Genomic DNA, 21,341 nt, shown 5'->3' with positions numbered 1-21,341 from the left:
AGTAGAGGATTGGACTCTGCTCACCTTTTCTTTTCATTTCTGTGAAACTAGTAGCCAAAATCTGTAGAACACCTCGCAATATCACAAACACTCTCATTTTCATAGCTATTCATAAGAGCACTATGGCACAGTTTAGCATTCATCTCTCAGAGCTACACACATCAAATGAAAACAGGAGGTTGATTGCCAGAAAATCAGTAGTAGTTCCTTATTACAAGAGATGTAAGCCTGTTTTGTATAGCTACAGTATTATGAAGTATATTGACAGGATGTTTGTGTATCAGATCATCTTTATTTTCCTTATAGAAAGACTGAGCCAGGAACTCAAAGTAGCAACTCTTAATACGGGGCAATAATCCATCCAATGGGAAGAAGACATAAGAGAGGAGAAGGCAAATAGGTGAACCACAGGTATCTGCTGTTCTGCTGCATCACTCCTTCAGGAAGACAGAGTGGAGAAAAATTAGTGCCATTTCTACTTCCCACCTTTTCCATTTTCCAGGAGCAGCTACTGCTGGAAAAGGACTCTTCAAAAGCATAGAAAATAATCTACAGGCACTTTTCCAAAGCAGTGGTACCATCTCATGTCTTAAGCAATATAATCCTATGCAATATAATACAATTATAAAGGAAATGTGCCACTAGTCACACAAAGCCGAGATGTCTCACTACTCTGTGCATTGCACAGGCACAACAGTATACATGAACTGATACAATACTGAGAGAAAAAACATCTGAACAAAGACTGAAAAACAACTACTTTCAAGTGGCTGGTCACAAACGACATAGCTACCTTTCCCATGAAAGTGTCACAACCCTAACCTCTCTGATTGGGTTATCAAACTTCCCTGGTCTGCTTAAACAGGAAGGAACACCTCGTCCTAGAGGAGTCTTTCCTGAATAAAAATCCAGGACAGACCTACAGAAAGTTTGACAAAACCTGATAAATGACAATAATAGTTCTGGCTACTAGTGATAAAAATCTTATCCTCAGAATTACCAACAAAGTGATTGCATAAAGTAATATAATTCCTATTCTTAGAGAGTATTTAATTTCCTGTATTTCGAAAGATGTCAGCAAGCAAATAATCAAAAAGCAGAGCACAACAGAAGCAGAATAGTGCAGAAAACAATAACCTTCTTATTAAGAGTCTTCCATCGGGTGTTGACGTCTTCAAGGTCATGTTCAAGGTTTTCTGTGTTGGAACTTTTAGCAGCACTTTGAATAAGGCCTTGACCCAACCAATTTACCTCCTGTTGTTTTACTTGTAAGGGTTCAATTTCTTCTTTCTGAAATACCTGCAGTTGAAATACAAAACACACATGAAACATCATATCTTCTGACACGGTGTTTACATCAGGATACGCAACAATAACAAGAAAAACTGAAAATTGATGTTTGGAAAAAAAAGGAAACCATGCCTCATCAGCACCTTCCTAAGAAAAAAATCATTAATGTAAACAGAAAGGACTCAATCTAAACAGAGTAAAGGCAATACACCACAGGGAAAATGACGCTCATTTCCATGAGTAGTTTTAGACAGGAAGGAAAGGGATTGAGAGAGAGTAGAGGGTCAAAAAATTAGGACAAAAGCAGAAGTTAAAGAAGCAGTAAAGAAAGCTGTTTTAAAGTAGCTTTTAGAAGAATATAATGGTAATAAGTGAGGAGGAGGCGCTACAGATGCTGCTGAAACAGTATCCCAGCAGACGCCCAGGAGAATGAGTTCTCATTCAGAAGGATTTCTTGCAAATTACCAGGGCTTTGAACCTACCCAAAAGGGCAGTTTGAGCAGTTCTCCGTTTGCTTTATTCTACTCTTTCAGGTATTTAAACTTTTTCAGAGCCAGATTATTACCATTAGCAACAGCAATGTAAATCTCCATTTGTATTCAGCTGCATTAAGCTGCACTGACACCAGTGTCAATGAGATCAGAAAATGGCCTGAAGCCCCCGAATTAATTACACAGGCCAGTGAAAAATAACCAATGAATAAACAATGCTAAAGAATGCTCAACTTTTGACCCTAAATCCTTCTATTTCTATAGCAGCATTCAGTAACAGTTTTGGTGTACACTTAGTGCATTCAAAGCAACCATTCTCAGCATCCTGAAAAGCAGGAATCGCTTTGAGCGTACCATTGCCTCTCCTCTTTTGCACCAAACACAGCGTGCCAAGTGATTGCTTTTAAACCACCAGACCTCAGGTGGCTGAGCATGCTTCCACTAGCTTGACAAGTCAATCTAGAAGCTAGAGCACTTACACTAAACAGGAGGGGTAAAATAAACGACGCAGCCCTCAGAACTTTGTTTCTACTGACAAAAAAAACCCAACCCTGACAACTGTAAGACTGCGGTTACATGAAAACAGAGTGCAACCAGCTGGCTGCTCCCAGAAAAAAGGAAAACGCTTGTGTTTTTCTTGACTGTAGGGTAGGGAGGAGGCAGAATAATATTTCCACACAGAATCAATAACAAATTCTTTTTTTATGTGCCATAAAGCTCGTCTTTCTGAGAGCAATGTCCTACCACAGACAGGACTGATCTCCATAATCTGTCCTTTAAAGACACATGCATTCCTTGCAGAGAGAAGCTTAAAATAAATTACAATTATTGCTGAGGCCAAAGTTTACCAGAACAACTTAGCAACAAAGCCTGAAGTATCTCGGATTTCAACCAGAGTGGGAAGAAAAAAATTACAGACCTGACAAACACCCTTTCCTTATTACAAAGCTTCACTTCTTACTCTCTTACTTCATCCACCACTTTCAAAGCACTGCAAGATCCTGTGCTTGTAAAATACTGCCGTAATGTCAGAGCTGCTCTCTGGCAAAAGGCAGCTTTCAGAAGAGGCGGTGAGCCTTTAATCTGCCTGCTTTGGAAACCACAACCGCTCTTGCTTATACCTTGATGAGTAAGGCTGTTCAGGCTGAACACATGGGCTGTAGCTGCCCTTGAATGGCATTGCCCGTAACAAAGCTCTGTACAAACAGCCAGCACCAACACGGGTGCATGGAGGATGCACTCTGCATCGGGACTAACAGCACCAGCTGGTGATAAGTAAGCCTGCTCCACAGAGCTGGGAGTAAACACCCCCTTCAGAATTTGTCCCCAGTTCATGTCCTGTACTGACCATCTCACTATTGTGGACATGCCACGTGTGCTATGCAAATGACACTGATTACTGCATCTGCCATATTAATAAAAAAAAAAAAAAACCACATTTTTGCAACAAAATCTGAAGAAAGCTTTAAGCACATATCTTTACGGCTGCATTACAACTACTCAAAATCTATGGGGATTTTGGTTTTCGATTTGTTCTTTATTTACCTTGTTAGACAATAGGCCATTGCAGACTGTATCCAAGGTTTCTTGGATGTCAGTGGTCCAGATACTTCTCCCTGGGAAAGCTTTTGGACAGTTCACAGTACTACCTAAATCAAGCTGTTCAACAGAATATGCCATTTCATTTGAGCCTGCATGTGCAATACTGGATTCCTCTGTATCAGGTAAAATCTCATATTTTGCTAAATCCAAGTCACTAGTATTTACAGCAACATTCATGTAACAAACATCTACATGAGGAAGTGCCTCCTCCGCGTGATCCTCCTCTACTGTTGTGTCTTGTGTTTTAATTTTTTCATGAACTTCATATCCATTTTCCACTTCACTTTTGTCAAGGGAAATACTTCCATTACCTTGAAGAGGATCTTCATGTGACAGAATTTTCTCTTTGAAGCCTTGTAAGTGAGAGTATTCCCCCTCCAACTCTTCCTGATCACTTTCACATGCCTGAGCATTGCTTTGTTTTACTTTTCCAGTGGGTAAAACATCATGCAAAGCCAATCTGCAGCTTTCTTTGACAGGGAGACTAGTGGCTGCAAGCAGTGGGGTGTGCTGCTCTCTGCAAATTGCTGGAAAATACGGTCTGAACTGACCTACTGCATGGATATCTTCTGCAGAAGATAAACTTCGGGTCTGAGTTTGCTCCCCTGCTAACAGTGTATCGTGTTTTTCTTCCCTTTCTGTTGGAGGGCTGCATAAACCAGAATCATCCTCTTCTGAGGTAAGAGAGTTAGTACCCCATTTGCATTTGCCCAATCTAGCTGTATCTGACGTATCAGCAGTTTCATTAAAGGAGCTTTCACTTTTATTTGTGTAATCCGAAAAGTTGGGCGGAACAAGCATTCTCCATGATCTTCTATGCTCCTTCTTTTCTGTGTGAGACTTTGCTTTAGGTAACGCAGCTGTCCGAATTATATCGCTGTTCAGTTTGAGTGCATCAAAGATCATTTTTTCATCTAACTTGTTAGCTTCACGGCTTCGGAGCTCAAAAACACTGGAAGAAGTAAGGGTACCATTGGAGCACAAAGTGCTGATGTCCAGTGTTCTATGACTGTAGGGTAAAGTCCGGTCAGTGAAATGCCTCGAAGTGAGGCTGCCCTTGGAGCCCGAATCGATCTGTTCATTCAGCCGCACAGTGTCATAAATGGACCTCTGAGGAACGTAGCAGTCCTCAATATTTAGATCTTCATCTTCTTCCCCTTTGCCAACACACGGGGGATTCTGACGTAGACAGTCTGGCCTGCTAAGTGGCTTCCCCATCCTCAGAGTACACAACTATACCTCTGTTTTCATGGATACATGGGAAACATTTAAAAGACACTAGCACTCTAAAGAATTACAGTAAACTTGTCCTTAGCATAAGATGCATAGATACTAAATATACACCATAACTTATGAGGTGGCTGAGGTTGTTCATAATCAGTGCATCACTTTAAATGCAACTTTACCTGGATGTGAGGTCCCTACCCCCGCCCCCCCCCCCCCCAAAAAAAAATATAAAGTGCTTCAGGAAGAAAGTAACATAAATCTTCCAATGTCACAGAAAAACAAAGTATAGCAAAACTCAGCAGTGGCTCAAATATTGCAAACACTGCATGGAAGGCTTCATTTATTTTTTCCGGGTCAGAATCTGCATCTGAAATCTCCCGAATAAGCCTTCTAAATGAAGAAGCGTTACAGAAGGCAGCGCGTTATCTTCTGTAGGTGACAGCTTAACTGTAATCCATTTAACTGGTTTGCAGACTCCCATCTCCTTTAGAAATAAAACATGGTGCGGCAGCTTAACAGGACAGAATCCACAGTAGCTGTGTACGGTCCAGAAAAAGGCACAGAGAAAATCTTTGGGGGGATGGGGGGAGAAATAAGTTAAATCCAGAACAGTAAGAATAATAAACCAGCCCTTTACTTTTTTGGCAGTAGCTATAAATAACCTTGATCCGAAAGGCAGCTTATCCTCCTCTTGTATCAGGCTCGTCCGTGGTGCCCCGCTAATGTGCTGTCCCACAGGAAAACATCACTTTCTAGCAGCCAAGCCAACGCGTCCTTCGAGCAGGCACTCGGAAAACAAACGTTTTACACCGATTCTCCCGATGCCATCCCGGAGAGCCCTTTAAGGCAGCTGCAGAGCAGAGCACGAGTGGCGGGTGTCTCCCGAAGGCACGGCAGGTTCGCGTTCGGCAGGTCCCGACTACAAGCCGCAGCCAGCGGTGTGTCCGCGCTCCTTCCCCCTCATTTCTGAAGCGCGGCTGCCGAGGAGGCGCGGCTGGAGGTTCGCCCCGTCTTCCCCCAGCGAGCCGCCCAGCTCTGCGGTTCGCCCGCTCCCTGCGGGCCGGCAGCGTCCGCCCAGCGCCGCGCTGCGAGGAACGCCCCGTTTCGCTCTTGAGGCAACATCTGCTCCCGGCCCGCCCGCTCCGGCAGCGCCGCTCCGGGGGATGCCCCCGGCCGCCCACCCGCCCGTCCTCCTCCTGCTTTGCGCCTCGGCGCCCCGCGCCCTTGCTGCTCGCACCTCCACCTCCGGCGGCTCTGCCGGCGCCGTGCGGCGGGGCTGGGCGGGGCAGCGGCGGCCGGCCAGCCTCAGCCCACTGCTGAGCGCCGCGGGGGGCAGCTCCCAGCCGGGGAGGCCCCGACCGCGGCTCGCACCGCACCGCTCAGGCCGGCACGCGTCCCTGAGACAAAGTCTGGTAACAACACAAAGCGCTGCTTTGGGCCACTCTCTGCACCCCATTTCCCCACCTCATAAAGCTGTCATCTAAACAGATGCTTCCACTCTGAAATTAAAAGTTTATCTGTGCAACATTTTAAAAACATCCCTCAGACTCATCTTTAGTGATCAGAATGGCTACATATTACTCCACTCGACATGCAAAGACAGTCATTCAGCCCAGTTGTGACTGTCTTCAATGCGGCTCCTGGCCCCTTGGCAACAGCTTAGGGTGGCATTGTCTGACGGGACAGCCAACATCTCAGTGCCAAGCCAACCCCTAGATCCCACCGAAAGAAACATTAACATGTTGGAAACAAGTATTACATTTGGAAAGCATCTCTTTTTTTATGGAACTTAGAGCAGCACAAAACCAGCCTAACAGCACAAAGGTTCAGGTTTTGGACATTTACATCTTTTAAATACACTTTGCACCTACAACTCTAGCTCATAATCATGCAGGTGAAAGGTTGGGTAACTCACAGGTCACCAACAGTACAGAAGCTGTCATGACCAAGCTGCTCGGCTCCAGCAGAAACCATACCCCTAACCACCAAAGACCTGCACTGCCTGTGTGACAGTGGCCATCAGATGTAGTGGCAATTCAGACCTCAGCCTAAGGACAGCATATGGCACTTAGAGCTAAAACTTAACATGGCATTAACGACAATCAGCTGGAGCTTTCCCCATTAAGCAACCAGCAGGATACACTGTATGCAAGAAATACAAACATACCACACTTCATGTTTATTGATTGATGTGATACACAGCCAGCTACATATCCAAATACTTAAGTCTAAATACTGAAAGTGCAGGAGACAAATTATCTTTTCCTCTTCTCTGGTAAGCAGATATTACATAAAAAATACGGCCAAATGATACTCACCTCTGGATTCTGTAGTTCAGAATATATACTATAATGGTAAAGGTGAAAAAACACATTTTTTGAGGTGCTGTCACCTGTGGTTCTTCTCACCCAAAACACCCACAAACAGATCCTTACTGAATTCAAGGAATGCTGCACCATGTATAGGGCAAGTATATAACCGAAAGTGGTCTGTATTTGTTCAACAGCAAAATTATTTTATTAGCATTTAAAAAATATTTTACCATTTTCACCGTTATCTACTGAAGACTTCTATATGGCGCATCAGGGACTTTCGGATGCAACACTCCAAAAAAAGGTTGAAACAGTTGCTTATTTCACTTTCGCTTTTCAACACAGACTTAACTGTATTAAATCCCAGGCAGGTTAGTATCTTATTCCAGGGCTTGTAGATCAGTGCATGGGAAATGCAACACTTTTAGTTTCTTATTGATCATAAAGAGAAAGATTATTCTTTCAATATTATCTGCCTTCAAAGTTAAAATCAGAGGACAGACACACTTTACATAACTAACATAAGACGTCTAGATGTGGTGCTTACAAACACGGGTTAGTGCTGGACTTGGCAGTGCTAGGTTAACAGTTGGACTTGATGATATTAAAGGTCTTTTCCAACCTGAACAATTCTATGATTCTGTAACATAAGCCAATTAAAATCTTAGCTCAAGCTCATTGGCAGGAATACTCAGGCTAGCTAAAAATTCCCATAAAGTCCAATTAGAAGGCAACCTCTAATGACTACATCTCCCTTTGTTCCGAAAATAAAAGCAAAATCAAATGAACTATACCCTGATGAAAGCTGTAACACTGCCATCCTGGTTTTACTAAGAAGAACGTCTTGTAATAGCAGTACAAAGAGCTGTGCAAAGTTTGAAGTAACGTAATTCAACTTCTGGGGTTTTTCTTTCTCTGTTTCAAAGAGAAACTAGCTGTAGATACTACTCCTACTGCAAACATCCCAAGCACTGTGTGGCTACCCATACCCAAGGCATTCGGTTCAGCCCATCTGCACAATTCTTTTGTGTTTTGCTTTTGAAGAACGGTGGCAAACTCAGTGTACCTCAATACTAATTTACCTAATTTACTGAAGCTTCGAGTACCAATCCATGCATTGCATACAGACTGGGGTGTGTGTATGTGTGTGTGTGTGTGGAGATCAAAACACCTGAGTTAATTTGTAATTAATTTATATTAATTGAGACAAATTCTCAAGTTGATTATTCTCTTCCTGGACTTCTTTGTGAAGTAAGAGTCATGGTTGTACCTTTTCAAATGGATTCCGCTGCAGATTTTCATCTACAGAAAGCATCTTTTATATCTGCATTGTAAATAAGTATAGTTTGACACTGACAGTACTTTCAGTTTAACACTCTATACAAAGCAGAGTAAGTAGATTACAAAGAAGGAATATAAATAAAACAAGTATGTATATGTATATATACATTTTAATAAATATATATAAAATACAACTCAAAGCCTCTTTTGGGTTTTTGTTTTTGTTTTTTTTTTTTTTTTTTTTTTAATAACTATACATTTTAATGTCATGCCAAGAAGACTCACAAAGCTCTAACTCTTTGTACATAAAAATTGGTCAAACCACAAAAACCACCTTTGGCCCATTACACACGATCTTTTCCTGAAGAGAATGAAGATTTCATGTGAATAAATCTATCTACCAAGAAAGCAATTCTTTTGCTTTACTCGTGAGGAACAGAAGTTGATTGTACTTGACCGCAGAAGCTAAAGTTGTAAGGAGCCAGACTGTGGTTTTGTGGCCACAGCCACATTTTCAGGTTGTGTTTGCGTACGTGCACAAACGTGAGCAAATACACCACGAGTGGAGCAGGATTTGTGGGAGCCAGACTCCCTACAGTTTGCTGCCTCAGGTGAAATTGCTGTCTGGGAGGGTAAGGAATATGAAGAGCTACATTACCAACTGTAATTTTCCTGTGCCCCAGCAGCACTCACACTGAATATTAGGAGTAATCATTGACCCTGATCCTCCTGCTCAAAGCATCCCTTTGCCACCTAATCACCTTCACGTAGTAAAATTTTCCATTCTTGGTCTTCCCATTTCATTTCTTCAAAGGCTCGCCTTTTGCTTCTTTATTCCTGCATTTGCTCATCGCTTATTCAAACAACCCCTTCACCTTTTCATCGTTTTTCACCTCCTGTTTAATGTCATTGTGTTTTCACTCATAAGCAAAAGCATGGCCTATAATAGTCGCTTCAAGCAGAACACATTTCTAAGCTCATAAATGTCTAATATAAATAAAATCCCGGAGTAGCCTTCTGGATATAAACATGACAGTACCACTGTTCTCCTTTACACTTCTTCAGATTTTTTTTGGGTTTAACATACAAGCTCTTTGGTTCTATGTTTTGGACACTGTCTCCCCACAGGTCTGCACAGACCAGAGAAGTCTCTCACTCCTGAACTGTGGAATTGCTGCATCTTTTCCAATGCCCTAATGAAGTACAACACTGAGACAATGCCCAGGGAACTGGATTCTTCTACTGTTGGCGCTTCGGATTGCTTCCCCCTAAAAGCATTGTTCTTGGTAGCCAAAAAAAGATAGCTATATATATACAAACACACACATAGACACACAAAGACCTGAAGCTGCAACTAATGTTTGAAAATGCAGTGAACGTGGTTAAGAGATCACAAATTGCCTACAACTGAAATCCTGTACGGTCAGTGTAAGCAAGAGCAACCACAGCAGGAGCTTTTGCTGTTTTCCAATATCCAAAGCATTTTACTAACCATATAAAAAAAAAAAATAAAAGCCATTTGTTTCTCTTTTAAATCAAGATAGACTTGTTAGGACAGACTGGCACACAATTTTAATCCTCACAGTCTAATGGAATCTTCTCATAGTGTAACTATTTGTTCAAGATTTTTGTCTCTATTTATGCATTCTGAAAGATCATAGCAACTCACAGTAACTTGCATTGGAAATTCCCAGATTAAACTTTGCAGTTTTATTTCTCCTTTCTAATGTGGTTTAATTTACCCAAGCAAAATGCACCCTCTGTTGGGCCAAGCATGTAATGACATTTGTCCAGGGTCATCTTTTTAACAGCACAGTTTATTAAATCCTGTTATGAAGGTTTGCTTTTATGATTAATTGTGAACTAATGTACAAGTCTTACAAACATTTAAATCAATATTAGACTGAAACAAAACTAAAGCAGCACAAAATATTCAGTGCTACTATATAGCCATTAGAAGATTTATGATCTTTTTTAAACACTGCTTACAACTGTAGGATTTATAAATCTTTCCAGTGAGCACTGGAAATTCATTTATTGTAACCTAAACTAAACAAGTATCTATTTCATTTCAGTACCAAAGCACAATTAACACACTATCACTGCAATGGATTTTTCTGATCTGGACAAAGATTGCTAACTGGCATATTAAAAAAGCTACACACAGAAGCTCCAAAGTGTATTTTGGGTAAGCTACGGTAAACTCCCAATATAAAAGGGGGCTTATTTTACCTGCTTTCTTCTTATTAGGGTATTTCTGGGTAAGGGTGGGATTCAGTGAGATAAGACTGGCCAGTGTATTAGAACAGAAAACGGCAAAAGGTCTTACACCTACAAATGCTGAAGCCTATACCCATGTGAAAAAAAACCATACTACTCAGATGAGAGAAGTGAATAAAGGCTGGTATGTGAACACTGGAGTCCAGAACTCACACCACAGTGAAGAAGAACTTTGTGTAATACATGGACTTCAGAGCAGAGACGATATGCAGTTCTCAAAAACAATAATGGCACATGGATTGCATAAGGAAACAAGATAGTGAGGGGAGATTAAGAGGCAACTGGAGGCAGGACCTGTGAGCTGGGATGCAAGGTTTCCAATGTCTAAGCCATAGCGAAGGAAGGCTTCTCTGGAGCACAAGAAGATACCCCATTTAAAACAGATTAAAAACATACAGGTAGAACTGACTGCTGTGAAACAAGACTCCTTTAAGGTCTGTACTTAACCAATTCCTTTCACAATGACATTTAATGAAATTGCACTGTGGTAGAATACTTTGTAGCGGTAAGAAAGAAATTTTCCTACCTTGAATGTATTCAATTGCTGATTGATAGTCTCTGTTTCCATTCCAACAGGACCTTGTGACTCTTCATGCTCTTCAGCTCTCCGAAGCAGACTGGAAAATTCTTTTAGCTTACTGTAAAACTCCTCCACACGGCCAATAGTACCCTCCACTTGATTTTGCCTGGATTTTGCTCTGTCTAGTAACTTGTTGCACTGTTTATTTAAAGCTTCCAAGTCTCTTTTTATACCAACAAGATCAGGAGAAGCTTCAGCTTCTGTGGCTAGCATAATTTTACAGTTTTTATTAGCATTTTCAGTACTCAAGATAAGATCTTCCAGCTTTTTCAGGAAACATTTTATGTCCTCTCTCTGTGATTGCAGTACCTTGAGATCTCTCCCCACTGCAGCCATGCTATCAAGTTCATCATCAAACTCTGCAAACTGAGAGAACATCTCTCGGATGCTGTTTTGAAAATGGCCAATTCCCTGAAGCTTTGTCTCCAAGAACGAGCACCTATCTTCAACCTGCTGGCTCACAGCAGTGTATTCTCGTTCCAAAGATTCAGCCTGGAGCAAAAGGTCAGTAACACCTGCTGAATCAGATGCTTCTACCACCAGATCCTGGGCAAGCTTTTTTGCTAAATCAACATGAGGCTTTAAAGCCTGCAGGGCTTTCTGCTGGGCCTGCATCATTGTCAGGTGTTTGTTACTGAATGACTGAGGTCCAAGTGAGTCGTGAGCTTCCAGATGTTCTTTGGCGCTTTTAAGTTGTTTTTCAGTTTCCCTGGATGATTCCTGAAATTCTTTCAGCCTTTGTGCCATATTTTCCAAGCACTCTCTCTTCTTATGTAACTGGTCTGTGACCACATTTACTTTCTGATTCAGCACCTTAGTTTCCTCCTGAACAATTTCTTTATCTGTTTCACTTGCACTGAGCAAATTTTCAGCAGTATTGTTTAATAGCTCCACTGTCCCATGGTGTTTATCCAGGTCCTTTTGCCAGGCCCTCACCTGAACTATAGAATTCTCTATTTCAACAGGGTTTATGCCAACTTTTAAAACACTCAGGTTGCTTTGGCACTTCTCTATCCATGGCTGCAAAATTTCAACATGGTGCTTGTATTTCAGGGCTTTCTCCAGACAATCTGTTAATTTATCTTGTCTTTCTTTTACCTGCTTATTAATTTCATCCCAGTTACTTCTGAGTGTAGCAATTTGGGATTGTAATGCTGCTTTGTCGGCTCCTTGAGTCTTCTGTAAGATACGTTCTCCTTCTGCAACAATTCTTTCATATGAACTAATCTGATTGGTCATAGTCTTCTTAAAATCTTTCTGTTCTTCAATTAGTGATTGCAAGGTATCAAGTTTGGCAGACACAGGACGAGCCTGGTTCAGCTCTTCTTTCTTTTTGCCTAACCAAGCCTGAAAGTCCTTAGACATTTGCTGGAACTGATGAGAAGTGGCATATGCTGACTGAAGCTGCTGAACATGGTTATCTACAAAAGAGAAGACAGCACAGAGGTTCATTCTCAGAACCTGCTAGTACTCAGTGAAGAAAGAATAATTAATATTGATTCTATCATGAATGACCATTAATGTAAGGAAAGCTGGTCCTTAGTACGTGGTGTTCGACTGGAAGATAACCAAGTCAACTAAGTTTCTTGCAAGGGACAGACTACAGCAGAGCAGTGAAGGCATTTGGACACGAATCCAATGAGGTCAGTTTAGCCAGTCTGTGCCTAAACAAATCGTGTCCAGGCAGACTTCAGGGGTAAAAACCAGAGAGTCATGTTTCATGGTCTTATGAAGTGTAAGCAGAGGGAATATGACGTAATCTAGCCTAACAGTGTCTAATTCATGGCCTGCAGGCAATACATGTTCTTAGGGAGATCCTTTGAAGTTCCTTGTGACCAGAGGAAATTGAAAAGCTAAAACTGAGGCTGTTAGGGAGAACAAAGTACAATACTGCTTGCAGTGTATTACTTGCTCAGTTCTTCTGTTCACAGGGAAAGCTTTCTATTACCAGTCTTCTTCTGTCACAGGCAGTTTTATACAATTACCACTGCATTTCACTAATCCTTTAACTGATCCTTGCCCCAAAATTATGATTTTGGCTTACACTCTGCCCCTACGCAGTTAGGTAGCTCAATGAACAGAATCCTCTTTTAGTATTCTGATTCAGTGAAGAATGAACCTGAAGGAAGAGATGAAAAAAGCAGCCCTGCTATTGTGCTTCAGATTTTCTTCCAAACTGTTCACTAGAGATCCCAAGTATTGCTTTTACCTTTTTAAGATAACGGCACTCTCCTAAATTCTAATGTACAACTGCTTGGGGGTTGATAAAGAACTGACATTAGACACAGCTCACTCAGCATCTGTGTAAAGTGATGCTTGAGTTTATGCCTTAGTTACTATTTCTATTTAAAGAAATACCAACCTGCTTTTTGTTCAATATCCTTAAATGATTTTAAGAGGCCATCTAGCTGTCTTGTAAGTTCCGCTTTCAAATACTCTTCTCCAACCAGTGTTGACAGCTCTTCACAAAGAGCTTGAGCTGCATTTATATTCTTCATTTCCTGTTCTATTTCCTCCTTCATTTCTCTAGCAACTTCCAGCTGTTGTTTCACAGCATCAGGTTGTGTACTCACAGCCAGGCTGCTGCTTAGTTTGCTATCTAAGGCCCTTAGCTTATCAGATAGACTTCTGAGTAGACTTTGATACTCTGTACTTTTCACAATGGCTTGGTCAATTCGGTCACATCTGTTCCTCAGTTGGCCAGTCAGGCTGTCCCATTTTTGTGCCACAGCTGTCAGTTGCTCTTTTACAGTTTCATGCGAGGGTGGATGTTCACCAGGTCTCTTCAGAATCCCTTCACCAGCCACAGTTAATTGCTCGTATTGTGGCTTTCTGGTGTCAAACTCTTTGAGCAGAATCTGGGAAAAAAGAAAAAAATTAAAAAAGCATTTAACTTCAGGAAAAATAGAAGCAAAGTGCTCCTGACAAAAATCTTCTGGAATCTGAAGTAGCTAGGCTGTCTTATTGAGTAATCGATCCCCAAGTTTAAAAGCCAGTGAAATAATTGCATCTCCTACACATAAACTTTTGTTTCCAAACATTCACATCAAAGAACCAGGTTCATTTACATATTATCTAATGGAAATTCAATCAGCAGATACAGGTAAACAATTCTGTTAAGACTACAGTAGTTAAGTAACCATACCAAGTAAAATGATTGCTATTTAGTATCAAGCACTGCTTTCCTTCCCAGACAGTTTCAATATTTGTCTTCAGATAGAACTTCAAAGAAAGCATATTCTAACATTATGCTGCAATGTATTATTATAGCACAGAGGATATTTGAGTAAGTCACAAAATGACTGAATGTGCACTGTAAGAACTTTAAAGTTGATGTCACTGCTTCCCAGTATTTTTTATTTTTAGTCAGTAAGTCACAGTGCTTGCACAAGAAGGGACAAGTATCATGCCTTTATTTTACACAACATTCCAAGCCCTTTCTTTCTAAGTCAGTTAGATTTAACTGTCAAGGACTGTTAAGTGATACACACAAGTTTTATGCCAGCTGTCTAAACTTTTGAAGCACTTACAAACCAATATGAAGTAATTTTCACACAGTATTAGTTCATTTCACACACAGTTCTTGTTTTAAACACTTCATTTTAATCAATATTGATATGCCAGCTTTAATAATATTTTTGCAAAATAAAAATGTTGTTTCTTATCACAGTTTAAAATAACTGGCAGCAATATAAATGTTTGAAATTAACATTTCTAGTTTCTGCAACTTTGTCCACTTTTCTCACCTTTCTTTTGTCTGCAGTTGGCTGTATTTCTGTAAGTAAACTATTCCACTTTTTCGTTATACTTTTAGTCTTTCATGCTCTTGGCTCCATATCTACTCACAGTACTGCATTTCACTTGCCTTCATTGTTTTGTTAGCTACTAGCACTATCAAGTGAATAAAATCTCAAGCTAACTCTACAACATCAACTATACATGAAGGCTGACCATAAAATGTAACATACACAATCAAATTAATAAAACTTCAAAGGAACATTTACATTTGACTACAGAGAAACTACAGTATGGGCAAACCAAAAAAACTGTATCAGAAGACCAGTATCTCCTTTAGCTGTTCTGATCTCTCTTCACTCTTACGATAATTTTTTCTTGTCATTACTGTAGTCAAGTAGGACTTAAGCTGGTATTTGCTGATAAAAAAAATGTAATGTCTCATACTAACTTTACTGTACTCTATCCAGATGCAAATCAGTACTTTACTAGGAGCAAAAAAGCAGAAAAAACTTAAATCAAAAATTAATGCTGGCACTACTCACCTGAACCTGTTGCTTTTGTGTATTGAGCATATTAGGATCAATTGATAGCGGTCCCAGCACACTGACCATTAGCTCCTTTTCCACAAGCCAGTGTTTTAGCTGAGTTTCTGCTGTCTGGAACTGGGTCAGGTAATTTGAAGACTCTTCCAATTTTTGTTGTCTTTCAGATGCAACTTGATTAAGTTCTTTCCATTTGGAATCTAACAACAATAATGTTAACATATTGCATGCACATTCTAGCAGATGGGTTGTCAGACAGCAGACTAGATATGAAACATAAACAGAGCTCTCTAATAAGGCTTCTTGCTGATTAACTCCAGATGCCTTATTGCAGTGACTCGGCAAATACATCTTTTAACAGTCAGATCCATATACATTTGGATGAAGGTCTGCAGTTTAGCACAGCCACATATGGAACTTTTAGAGTAATGAATATACAACGTGTAATAAAATGGGATTAGAATATTACAAAATGAAATACCACCAAATTCAGGCGTTGGTATCAAATGATGTAAAAGCAAAGGGCTGTACTCAGTTATAACTTAGCTGCCTGATTTAGATAGACAAATCTTTCTGCTTATTCAGTAAAAAGAAGCAGACACCTTTACAAGGGTGAGCAGAAGCCCTAATTTAAGCTTCTACTCTGAGCAGCCCTCTGAAAGAGCACACACCTCTTTCAAATGTCTGTATTAAGAGCCTGTAGACATTAACTGCCTCATTTAGATATCTAAACCAGATACCTAGTGATAGGCAATGAGAATACTTCTGTGCACACCTATTTCAAAAGTGCTCTGTCAGGTTAGGTTCACACCTAGGCCAATCTATGGTCTTGTAACTTCCCTATTTCCTCTGTGATACTGTCAGTGCTTGCTCCTTCAGCTTTGATCTTTTGGTAAGTCTCACTGTCCCTGAATTTCACCCCTGTTTTTTCAGGGTTTTTTTGCCACTTCACTGTCTTTGACCTCTGCTCATTCTATAATAATTCCCTTTCAACACTACTCAAGTTCTGTTGGAGACCTTACCTGCTACTTAAACTTTTCAGAATTTCACTTACAAACAGGAGAGGTTGGAAAAATTCTCAGCTTTAAGATTATTCTCGGTGTAGCTATAGAAATGCTTTTCAGTATGAAACAAGACTGACCTATGATTTATCTAAAATATTACAAACCTAAGAAGAATTTTTAGACGATCATGATGATTATGCACAGCAGTATCTCAAAATCTATTGTCCGAAAATGGTAATTTCCATTTTTTAGGGCAAAATTTAGGGACTCAATTTTAAAAAATGGCAAAAAGCCACCAATATCACAAAATTACAAAAGCCACCAGTGCATAGGAAAAAAGCGTGAAAAAGAGCATTACCAAGAACTCAAACAGTTCTTTGCATGAAACATGTATCTGAAGCAGAAACCGACCAGTTGAGTTTTAGCTGCACACTGTTCGAAAAAGATAAAGCCCTCTCAAACAGGGCATCAGCCTATAGCTTTTCACAATTGCAGTATAAATTCAAAACCATGGACACATGTGTAATTACTCCAGATCTACACTCTTGTAAAGGGAGTTACTTCCCAAAAAATTAAGGAGAGAGTAAGACATTAAAAATAGTAGTGACGGCTAATACATTAAAAAACTCAGAATGAACCAACTTCTAAATCAGTCTGAGCTATAACACAGCTTTAGTGAAGTACCTATTTTATCTAATGTTTGTCTCCACTTGGGCGCCTCAGGAGAGTCAGGGTTCTTCTCCAACAGCTCTGTCACTTTGTCCTTCAGTTCCTGCACTTTATTCGCGTTTTGCTTTAATTCAGTTTCAAAAAGCTGCAAATTCAAGTGATAAAATATGTAAATAAATAAAAGACTAAAGAAGAAAAGTTTGAAGTCCATAATACTGAGATGCTAAGCATGAAGATAATAAGTATCTAACACTTCCACACTACGTTTCTGCTATGACTCTAAAAACACTTTCTAATGGCATATGTTGCTGGTCAGGGTCTTTTGGGGAGAGAAAATCTGACATTTAAACTACAGTAATAATAACAATTATTGTTTAATTTGAGCAAATAACAGAACTAGAAGAATTCAAATAAGATCTACTAGATCTCATCATATTCACATATACTTGGATTCCCTTCTTGTAGACAAACTGACAAACACACAGTACAGTTCACAGCAGAAATAACTGAGCTAGCACCAGCAGAGAGGAGCATGGTGTGGCCTCATTTACCTCAGTGGGAGTACTGCTACCACAGATACACTGCTTCTTGTAGTTCATCTAGAACTATAGTTAATGACCACCAGAGCTTAATGTGACTGAGATGCCCCAGCAAGTCCTAATTCATGCTGTTCTTGAAGAAAGAAATGAACAATCCTTACATGCCTCGCAAAGGGCTCTTACATATTTTTAAGTAACAAAGCTTGCCCTGTGGAGCTGCATTTTAATTATCTAAAACCTACTAAAAGAAACACTGAACAAACTGTGCTTGATTTAGAAATTAGTAAAAGGTCCAGCTGCTTCAGAAGGATGACGTTTGCCTGAGCACTCACTCAGTTTTCCAACTGTGAACACTTCTCTACTACTACAGCAGGGGTAAGATGGTTATGTTAGCTTTGCACATTCTCTGTTGAAAAATAAGGAGCTAGCTTTCTTCCACATCTAGTCTGAGTTTTACGCCTGAAAGTAATCAAAGTCTGAGGAAAGTTGGTAGCTGTTCAGCTTATTTTTTAAGGGTGACCCCCCCAAATATAAAAGAAGAACCTCAGCTGAAGCAAATTCTGTCCTTGTTTATCCACAATCACAAGCAAGGAAAAATTTTCTCTATCCCTTACATTACCCTTTACAGACGAGCCTTTATATGTCTAAACATTTCCCTTCACTGTTAGAAAAGCATATGTCTCCAATGCTGAAACAGGACTGAAGCTTACTGCTGATTCAGTGCTTTTCTTCTATCAATTAAAAAACAGGGAGGAGACTATTGTGCAGCTATATAACTTAACAAGCATAACATGGCTGCTGAAGAGAAACACTGCCTTGGAACAGACATAAGCCACTACAGCTGCAGCAACTGTGAGGTCTGTGGAGTGTCAGTGAACCAGCAGCTGCAGAAATAGCTTTTGGATAGATACAGCTCTTCAGGTCTTACAAGCAACCCGGTATATATCTCTAAACCACTAAGGAGATCAAAAAAGTTTATTGCATAATCAATACAGCCTCGCCTATTTAAATTGGCCTCCAAAATTATTATTTTCTGACCTGCACAACTCCTCTCTGACACAGTGCTCCTTTTACTCCACTGACACAGTTTGCCAGATTTGCTCTAAGCCTGACTGGCATGCTTACTAGCATCATTTAAATACCCTCTGCAACATTAAGCTAGGCTGAGATATAAGTTATTCAATTACAATTTGCCCAGTAACTGCAAGAAAGAGTATTTTTTAAAGGCACAAAGCACCTTATGTTGCTCAACTTGGGCTTTAACCATCTCACTATCAGTTGGAGCAGCTTCCCAGTCTGATGCAGTTTTGTCCATTTTCTGCAACCACTGCATCACTGATGTGGACTCTTCTTGAATATTCTGCATTTTTGAAAGCATACTTTCTAGTTCTAAAGTCTTTTCCTTCAATAAAACTCCCAAATCTTCATAACTGTGATTTACATCAGACATGGCTTGTTGAACAGTTGTCAGTTCTGTAAAAGGAAAGATGCACAAAGACTGTGTTAGAGGTTACAAGCCCTTCAAACAAAACTTAGTCTTCAAGAACTTCTAAACAGTGCTCTAAGTTACAATAGCTAATAGTCCCCAAATAAGAAGTTACTGAACATGTTAAAAGTTACTTCCAATTCACTCTAAAAGTGGTAACACTATATCTGAATGATCTAATGTAAGTTCCTAGTTGTAAGAGTTTCAGGTAAACAAATACCTTTCAATCTTTCTACCCATTGCTATTTTAGTATTTTAAGCAACAATTCCGTGACAAAAAGTTGAACATATTGGACTGCAGTTTAGTTAGTTACACAACAGACTAACACTGCTGCAATTATTTTCTGCTCACCATTCATATATCATTAGAAATGTGTTTTATCACTAGAGAGCACAGCAGGCAGATGGTGTATTAAGTAGACTATAGTTTAGGAGAGCAGACACTGCAGACTCAGGACGTGGCATGCATAAGCACATATAAAGTGCCTGTGTCAATTCCTTAGTTTCTGTAAAAGGGTTGGTCACACACAGTGATAAAAATGTAAGTAAAATGGGTGTCTTTGTATGTCAGTGTATGTGAGTGTTGTGAACACTGGCGGGTGTTAAGAAGTTTCAAACCACATACACACGTTAGAATTTTCTCCAAAGCCATGTGTTACATTAAAACAACTATCCCTGTATACATTTATAGAAGTGCATATTGATTCAGAAAACACAGCCAGATTTGATCTGTCTTCAAAGAAAACACTGAAGGTAAGTATTTATACAATTCATTTTAGTATCATGCCCTAGTCAATATAGTTGCCATACATTATGATAATGTGAATTTTCAGTCTTCTAGTGACTGCTACAAGCAGATTTACGTATAATATTTAAAAAATATACTTAAACATTTAACAGTAATTGGCAAGTACATTTCTTTATCACATCCTGAAATTTTTACTGACCTTTATTTTTCAGGAAATCCTGAGCTCCTGGAGCTCCTCCATCACCATTTAACATTGTGCCACCTGTGGATTAAGAGATGAAATCCCATGCTTACTTGGACCTTTTCCCACCAAAACCCCAGCACTGCATTTCCTCTTCAAAACAGTGTGACACATAGCTGTCATTATAATATTAAAGAAATATCTGAATGCTAACCTTGTAATAAATGTATTTTTTTTTAGCCTTTAAATATTTTAAGGTTGTTCTATGTTTAAAGCTGCTCCAGTCATCTAGTAATGTAAGTGGTACCACATATGCACAGCATGTGCATAGCGGATGGGTGTGCACATGGATGCACATGCAAGTATGCACATCTGCATGATATATAAGCAGTCTTAGCTCTCACAATACTCTGCTGAATAAATTACTATAGTAGACAAAGGTCTATGCCCTAACTATGATGTCTAATCACATCCACATGGATAACATCGCTTTCTTCTTCTCTCCAAAAGGAACCTCTTCCCTAGTGCCTATTGAGAATAAGATTTTATCCAGCCATCTTTGGATATGGCCTTCGGTATGGGTATGGCCTGTGAAAGGGCTAGCTGGCAAACACTGAGACTCTGAGGAGAGCACTAAACATTACACAGCAAAGCAGCATAAAAGTGGCCATTGCATATATCACATCCAAAGGCACTGCTTACTCAGGACACCTGTACCCACCAGGGAACTGGCTAAGTCACCACCCCTGGAAGTGTTTTGAAGACATGTAGATGTGGCGTGCAAGGACATGAGGTGGACAAATATCTCCCTATTTTGTCATAAGCACATGACAGTGATTGCAATGTGGCATCATTACTATCACTTGGAGGCAGCTACCCAACCAGGTAAGCCCTACTAGTTAAACATAATTTCAAAGCCTCTGGACCCAAGGCTACATGGGCTTTGTAAAACGCTATCAGACCACAGAGCTGGGGCAAATGGTCAAGCTACAGAGAGCGGCAAGGAGAATCCCTTCCTGCTCCCCTGCATATATGTATTCCCAGATGAGCAACTGACAGAGAAAGATTAATGGTTGCCTTGGAAAAGGCATCCACCCCACAGTACCAGCTGGACAGTGAGGACCACATTAGTGGCAGCTGGAGGATGGCAAGAGAAAACAAACCAGGTAAGAGAAGTAACAGGCCCCAGCCAGAACCTTGTAAATCTTCATGCTCTGTTAGCTGGACTCCAATATTTATAACTGTGATTAAGTGATACACAGTACAACTCTTGTCCAGGAGGGCAAATACAGTCTCATCTGGAGGATTACAGCTGCTCTCATATGCTAGTTATTCTATTATTTTTCTATCTGGATACAAAGGAGTAGAGAA

At 40.2% G+C, this 21,341-nt stretch overlaps 1 protein-coding gene across 1 annotated transcript in view; it reads right to left on the bottom strand.

Annotated features, from left to right (window-relative positions):
- Positions 1-21,341, bottom strand: part of DST (dystonin) — a 297,096-nt gene that overhangs the window by 64,356 nt on the left and 211,399 nt on the right. Inside the window, 7 exon segments of the mRNA XM_065681484.1 lie at positions 1,138-1,299; positions 11,010-12,484; positions 13,426-13,921; positions 15,344-15,543; positions 17,032-17,161; positions 18,793-19,028; positions 19,989-20,051. Coding sequence (XP_065537556.1) covers positions 1,138-1,299; positions 11,010-12,484; positions 13,426-13,921; positions 15,344-15,543; positions 17,032-17,161; positions 18,793-19,028; positions 19,989-20,051 — 2,762 coding nt within the window.

This window comes from Lathamus discolor, chromosome 5 (genome assembly GCF_037157495.1).
Source record: "Lathamus discolor isolate bLatDis1 chromosome 5, bLatDis1.hap1, whole genome shotgun sequence".
Classification (NCBI taxonomy): Eukaryota; Metazoa; Chordata; class Aves; order Psittaciformes; family Psittacidae; genus Lathamus; species Lathamus discolor.
This window is presented reverse-complemented; position numbering and strand designations above follow the sequence as displayed.